Source organism: Littorina saxatilis, linkage group LG4 (assembly GCF_037325665.1).
Source record: "Littorina saxatilis isolate snail1 linkage group LG4, US_GU_Lsax_2.0, whole genome shotgun sequence".
In the NCBI taxonomy this organism is placed as follows: domain Eukaryota; kingdom Metazoa; phylum Mollusca; class Gastropoda; order Littorinimorpha; family Littorinidae; genus Littorina; species Littorina saxatilis.
In genome coordinates this window covers 47333097-47340596 of record NC_090248.1, presented here as the reverse complement: position 1 = coordinate 47340596, position 7500 = coordinate 47333097, and the positions used below count along the sequence as shown (strand labels likewise).

The following is a 7500-nucleotide window of genomic DNA, read 5'->3' as shown; positions in this document are numbered from 1 at the left end:
TGGAGATCCTCGGCCTCCCACGTTTGGCCCACGATTGGCCACGCTCTCCGACAATTTGACAACAGAGTAGAAGCGGCGTCTCTGTGTGACCGGGGTATTATCCACATAGTTTTGGGTCCGACGCCAAGGTCTGACCAAAGTGCTGTACGATGGAACCCCCGTCTTATGAACAGAAAATCTGAGAAAACAGAGTCTAAAAGGCGGGAGTCTTAAATTTGGGGGGGTCTTAAAAAGGAGGTTCCGCTGTACAACTGTATCTATCAATCAATCAATCAATGAGGCTTATATCGCGCATATTCCGTGGGTACAGTTCTAGGCGCTCTGCAGTGATGCCGTGTGAGATGAAATTTTATACGGCCAGTAATTGCAACCATTTCGGCGCATATTTACCTTTCACGGCCTATTATTCCAAGTCACACGGGTATAGGTAGACAATTATTAACTGTGCCTAAGCAATTTTTGCCATGAAAGACCCTTTTGTCAATCGTGGGATCTTTAACGTGCACACCCAATGTAGTGTACACGGGGGGGAGTTCGGACACCGAAGAGAGTCTGCACACAAATTTGACTCTGAAATAAATTTCCGCCGAACCTGGGATCGAACTCACGCTGACAGCGGCCAACTGAATACAAATCCAGCGCGCTACCAACTGAGCTATATCCCCGCCCCATAAGCCCTGTGGTCTGAACACACGCATCGAATGATGCGAGTCGACATTGGCATGATTTGGTGAATTTGCCTTGCAGAATAATATGAGTTATATATATCTAGACATGGGAATTTCTGCGGCAATAACTAGCAATATTAACGTTTCTTTAATTAAAGACTTTGCAGAGGCGAGGGGTGTGCGTGTGCGTGTGTGTGTGTCTGTGTGTGTGCGCGTGTGTATGTGTGTGTCAGTATATGACTGTGTAAGTGTGTGTGTGCCAGCGTGCGTGCGTGCGTGTATGTGTTTGTTGGGGAATGTGTGTGTGGGTAGGTCGCTGGGTGTTATTGTTTTTTTCATTCAAAATTGATGCCAGCGCTTTAGCTCGTCATGCAAAAATCGCCCAGAGAAGCAAGATGGCTCTAAATCAAGCTGTGCTCTGTCAGGTGCCTGTAGCACTGGACAAAAAACAAAGCAGGCGACCACTACCGACGAAGGCACGTCACCGCATGGCGCTCTGGCTGCCAATGCCACAGGCAGGAACCAATCGCAGATAACCGGGTATTGAACGGGTATAGTAGGTCGGGTAGCGAGCGGGCTGGTTGACCCTGCATGGTCATAACAACTTACTCCGTTGAAGCCTATATAGAGTGCAATAGTGTAAACCTTTTAGTGGCAAGAGATAAACGTACTAGTGGAGGTGGCAAGTGTTTGTTAGTGGTTGGGCAAACAACAGGAGTGACAGAGGGCTTGAAAATCACACGCTACTTTGTTGCACGACTAGGAACACAAATCAGTAGGCTCACTACTGCCTCCAACAGTGTAAACCCGCGAGTTGCAACAGTCAAAGTGGCAAGTGTATGTTGCAGAGCGTGTGAAACGATTGTATACAGCGAAGAAGTCAATAAGAAACACGCTTAAACCAACGTTGCTTCACTATTATAACGATAGCACCACAGTTAAAATTGTGAGCCACATGGTAAACTCATACATATACGTTGCAACAGTGCAAAGGCAGCTCAGTTATCTCTCTGACACCGTGAACTACAGAGGTGACACACAAATTGGACAACATACGCTACCTTGTTGCACCACACTAGGATTAGAAAACCACACAAGTGCGACTTTGACCAAGAGTGTAAAACCACAAGCCCTGGCATCTGACCATAGCTAGTTCTCCTGCAAGGGTCAGTTTGGGTGTCGTAACCGCCGTAGGCCAAAAACCACGTCAACTATTAACGCCAGCTTAGTAAGGGGCTCCGCTTACATACGTAACTTCAGCAGGACCGACGACGCACTGCAGCTTATCCCAGCCCGCTACACGTTGCATTAAAGGAAAACAGGCCAAGTACTCGTCATAATCCCTATCGCGGCATAAATAATAGGCCGTGCGTCGTCTGTGCCGCTGAAACTGCGCAGGTATATTCTGTCCATTAGTAATCACCTAACAGTGCAACGTGGAGTGAAAAGCCCCACCGGGTCCAACCACCCAGGGCTGCCAGTACCCGTGACCAGTGCTACCCGAGAGAAGACCATAATTATCAGGCATAGGAAGTTGCCACTCTGTGAGCAAGGCTGAACAACAAGGTACAAAATAGCCTTCCTTCTCAACAGTTTGTGAGCGGAGCTAGAACCGTTCGTGCTCCTTCTGTGTGCTTTCGAGCTTGAAGTAAGTATACTTGAGGGTTTATTGATGTACTTTTACAAGAAAGGGTCATTGTGAGCATGGCTGAAAACAAAGAGCGAAAGATAGCACCTTCTTGAAAGTTCGTGAGTTTTGCTGGAGCCATATGAAAGTGTGCTTCTTCTGTGTGCTTGGGAGATTGAAGTAAGTATACTTGATAGCACCTTCTTGAAAGTTCGTGAGTTTCGCTAGAGCAGGGACCTATATTAGATAGGTCTATGGCTAGAGCCATATGAAAGTGTGCTTCTTCTGTGTGCTTGGGAGATTGAAGTAAGTATACTTGATAGCACCTTCTTGAAAGTTCGTGAGTTTTGCTGGAGCCATATGAAAGTGTGCTTCTTCTGTGTGCTTGGGAGATGGAAGTAAGTATATTTGATAGTGTATTAATGTCCTTTTACAGAAAGCTGCCTCTGGCTAAAAAGGCTAAAAAGCAGAGATCACATCTATGCTTAAAACAAAGAAGAGGGCCCATCTTTTTAAGAATTCGTGCGCGGCGGACCGTAAGACCGTGTTTCCTCCTCTGTGTGTTTTCGAATTTGACGTGAGGCACAAAAGCTGGCGTGGTGACAATACACACATAGATAAATAATGTATAAGCTGTGATAAAATTTCTGCAATTGGTAAATCGTAAAGGCCATAAAGTCAGCAGATTAGCAGCTGAATTGTGTTCGAAACTTTCGCGCAAGCATTGCCCTTAACGTTTTTATATTTAGTCAAGTTTTGACTAAATATTTTAACATCGAGGGGGAATCGAAACGAGGGTCGTGGTGTATGTGCGTGTGTCTGTGTGTCTGTGTGTCTGTGTGTGTGTGTGTGTGTGTGTGTAGAGCGATTCAGACTAAACTACTGGACCGATCTTTATGAAATTTGACATGAGAGTTCCTGGGTATGAAATCCCCGAACGTTTTTTTCATTTTTTTGATAAATGTCTTTGATGACGTCATATCCGGCTTTTCGTGAAAGTTGAGGCGGCACTGTCACGCCCTCATTTTTCAACCAAATTGGTTGAAATTTTGGTCAGGTAATCTTCGACGAAGCCCGGACTTCGGTATTGCATTTCAGCTTGGTGGCTTAAAAATTAATTAATGACTTTGGTCATTAAAAATCTGAAAATTGTAAAAAAAAATAAAAATTTATAAAACGATCCAAATTTACGTTTATCTTATTCTCCATCATTTGCTGATTCCAAAAACATATAAATATGTTATATTCGGATTAAAAACAAGCTCTGAAAATTAAATATATAAAAATTATTATCAAAATTAAATTGTCCAAATCAATTTAAAAACACTTTCATCTTATTCCTTGTCGGTTCCTGATTCCAAAAACATATAGATATGATATGTTTGGATTAAAAACACGCTCAGAAAGTTAAAACAAAGAGAGGTACAGAAACGCGTGCTATCCTTCTTAGCGCAACTACTACCCCGCTCTTCTTGTCAATTTCACTGCCTTTGCCATGAGCGGTGGACTGACGATGCTACGAGTATACGGTCTTGCTGAAAAATGGCATTGCGTTCAGTTTCATTCTGTGAGTTCGACAGCTACTTGACTAAATATTGTATTTTCGCCTTACGCGACTTGTTGTTTATGCAATGTGCAGTGAGCTGTAACATGCGATACGATCGATCAATCTTTTTACCTCTCTTGTCGAATAAAACCATTGGCGTATACTGTTGAGGAATGTATTGACACTGTAAATGTTTCATACGTATATGGGTCAAACACCAGCAATGTTCAAAAGATCATCGGTGAAACGCATACAAGGACTCGTGTGTTAAACTGATCTTAACAAGCACTTCTGCAAAGCATTGAAATCTCTTTTGATAAATTGCTGCAGTATCCATCGGGTAAAAAGTAACACAAGAAATAAATTATGTATGCTCGACATGCGCTTCCCGACGAACATTGATAAGGTAAGTTACAAATATATGAAATAAATTGATTCAAGGCTCTTGTGATTACTTGGGACGTTTTGTACAGTAGGTTAACGTTGACACTTTCATTTCTTTGCCTAAAACAAACGTTGTGTCTGTATGTGTGCTTTACGTTTGAAATACAATTGTTTATGAGTTCAACAAATTTCATTCAATTGCTCTTCTCTCAAACATTAATTACACCTTATTCAGATTTGACCAGCAATAAGCATAAGTTCTAGTTCAAGTACATATCATAATTGTAGTGGTCATCACGGCAGTGAGATCAATATTCTGTGATCTGCATGATGACCAATAAACACGTTTCATTGTGTGATACGTACACATGGTACCATATGCAGCGAAGGCGACAGTTGTGAACAAACAAACGAACAACAAAAGTCACTGAGTACCAACAAACAATTAAAATGCTTTTTCATTGTGTAGTTCATACACACTGTAAACAATACATTCACAAGGTTAACCCTAGTCGCGAAGGCGATATAGAGACGAACAAACGAAGCACAACAGTCATTATACAAACATATCACAGGTTGACCAACTGGGGACAAACACCTTCCTTTGTTTGCTTACTAAACTTGACCACAGCAGTTCCAGAGACCTAACAATAGAGCCCGAGACCTCAAGGATTCGTCTTAGTACATGCAGTCTTTTTTATATGCTCTGTCGTTGCATGTGATTTGTGAGCTGATGTGTTACTTCTTGCATGGACTGCCAGCGAGGGTGTGTAAAAAAAATCACTTTGCGTAACTGAAACGGTTAATTATTTGGTGTCAGTGTGGTCTGATCGTGATTGTGGAAAGGTGGTGTTAGCGGTGTTGTAGGCACACACACGTCGGCGTTGGTTTAGTTTTACTTGCTGAGTATACGAAGACAAAAAGTTGGTCTTCTTAACGCTTCCTGGTTTTAGGTAATAGCCTGGCCAAAGTTGGTCTTCTTCATACTTCTTGGTTTGACGCACTTTATTCAATGTTTCATTTATCTGTAATTTATTCTATTAGTTGACCTATGTTGTTTGTTTGTTTGTTAAATGTTTGTTTATGTGTTTGTGTTCGCATATAGATCTCAAGAATGAACGGACCTATCGTCACAAAACTTGGTGAACAGGTTCTATACATTCCTGAGACGGTTCTTACAAAAATTGGGACCAGTCAAACACACGGTTAGGGAGTTATTGGTGGATTAAGATTCTACAAGGACTTATAGAGGGACATATTAATGGTCAAAGGGAAATAACCTTCTCAGTTGGTGGCAGTGAGAATGGTAAGGACGGGGGTGTTTTTCCTACCTCGGAGGAATTTCTTGTTTTTTTAGATGCCTGCCTTAACTTTCAAACGACAGTAACTGTAACTTCCCCTTTGTTTGACAGCGTCACAGATGAAGTTTCACGGAGGAGAAGACATGAGCATCAGCCGGAGAAGTAGCGACAAGACGAAGGAGGAGATGTTAATCGGAGACCAGGATGAAGACGACACCCCCAGTCACGACCCTACGCGCCTCACAGCACCAGCAAGCAGCCCCCCAGCATACGGCACCAGCCCCCCAGCATACGGCACCAGCCCCCCGAATAACGACCGATCTCGCAAGCACGGGAGAATCCACGAGATGTGTAACGGGAAGGGGTCGTCACCCAGGTCCCGCAGCCCGTCAGTGACAGAGGCCATCCCCAGGTCTCCACGGCTGGATGGCAGTGGGAGGCGCAAGAAACTCGTGCTGCATGTGGACCTGAGGAACACCATCCTGGTGTCGGATTCTGTCACCAACGTGGCGGTGGAGCAGGCCCTCAACGCCTTCCTGACGGGCGCCACCTGGGGGCAGGTGGACAAGGGCATGTGGACGTGGTACTCCGACCAGCCCTCCATCACGCCCCCCGCCCCGGGCCAGATCACCTACTACAAGTTCCTAGAGCGCTTGCTGGTCAGGACGCCCTCGGAGCGCACCGCCCTCCGCCTGGCCACCGGGGACTTCACTTCCACGCCCATCGGCAAGGACTTCAGGGAGCACTTCGACCGTCACCTGCTCAACCTGACGTGGGACTACCCTGTGGGGGAGAAGGGGGGCGGGGGAGAGAGCCAGCCTCTGACCATGCACGGGGCGGGCGGTAAGCACTACCACTACATCCTGGAAGGGCTGTACAGACTGCTCCACCACCTGGTGGAAACGCGCAGAGACTTTTCCCTCGTCATCAGAACGTACGGGCTGGATGCGCCCAACGCCCTCGCGTCTCTGGCGTACGGGATCAAGGGCAATCATCCGGGCTTCAAGCGCGCGCTGAACGTGCCCGTCAACAAGCAGACAGGCAGCATCCGCAGGCCCAAGGAGGACGTGATCGTGATGGAGGCCTACCGACCTGACTCCTCTACTGAGCTGCTAGCTAAGCTCACCCACGAGCGAGACATCTACCGCTTCCTGTCCAGGTCACAGGTAGGCCAAAGTCTTCACTATAGCCTGATATTCATTGTGCGAGGTCGACTTCCTGAAGTCTACCTCACGAAGATGGCTAAGCTTAATTGGCACTGGATTTTTGGTAGAGACTTCGCAAAGTCAACTTCAGACTCAATTCGTCCTTATTTGAGCCCTAAGTCGTCTTCGCGAAATCTTTTTACCGAAAACGTGGTGCTAATGCTTTGTGAGGCCGGCTTCTCGTAGTCGACTTCGCCCAGTTAAGAACAGGCTCTATTTAAGTGCGAAGTCTTTTAGCTTCAACTTCATCTATAAACTGCACAGGCATTCAAATTGATGGGTGGGCTAACTGAAGGGGACAATATTTAGTTGGCAATAATTATTTAGGTAATAAATATTTAGGTGGCAGTATTTAATTGACAATATTTCAGTGAAAATGTTTATGTGACAATATTTAGACACCTACATGCAGATGACAATATGCAGGTGCTAATACGCATGTGCCATATTGCAAATAACACTTATTAGATTTATTTTTGTTAATTAAAAAATTTAAAAAACCCATTGTCTTTGTTATTCACTCGCAGTTAGATCTTTAGCAAAGTCTGTGCCCGTAGTTCAAGGACGTACACAAATGTTATCGTTTGACTTGGATTTTGTCCAAGCAGAGTATGACCTGGTTGAAGGTTTTCACTAAACTGTAAAGTAATATGCGGTCACGTTGGCCGAGTAGCTTGTTCTACAGAACAAAATAATAATTAAAGCTCTGGATATCTTTCCGTAATTTTACTCAGCTACCAACAGGCAGTCGAGTGTTATCCTTCTAACA

General features: G+C 44.7%; 1 protein-coding gene across 3 annotated transcripts in view; it reads left to right on the top strand.

Moving 5' to 3' along the window:
• Positions 1-1268: 1268 nt before the first annotated feature.
• Positions 1269-7500, top strand: part of LOC138964928 (uncharacterized) — a 19046-nt gene continuing 12814 nt past the window's right edge. For 2 of the 3 annotated variants that reach the window (XR_011455247.1, XM_070337006.1), the window contains exons 1-2: positions 1269-2316; positions 5638-6692. Coding sequence is in view for 2 of the 3 variants with exons in the window: in XM_070337006.1 (XP_070193107.1) it covers positions 5646-6692 (1047 nt within the window). In the remaining variant the exon portion in view is untranslated. Of the gene's footprint in view, positions 2317-2577; positions 2694-5637; positions 6693-7500 lie in introns of those variants that run through there. The other variant, XM_070337007.1, reaches the window with a different exon arrangement.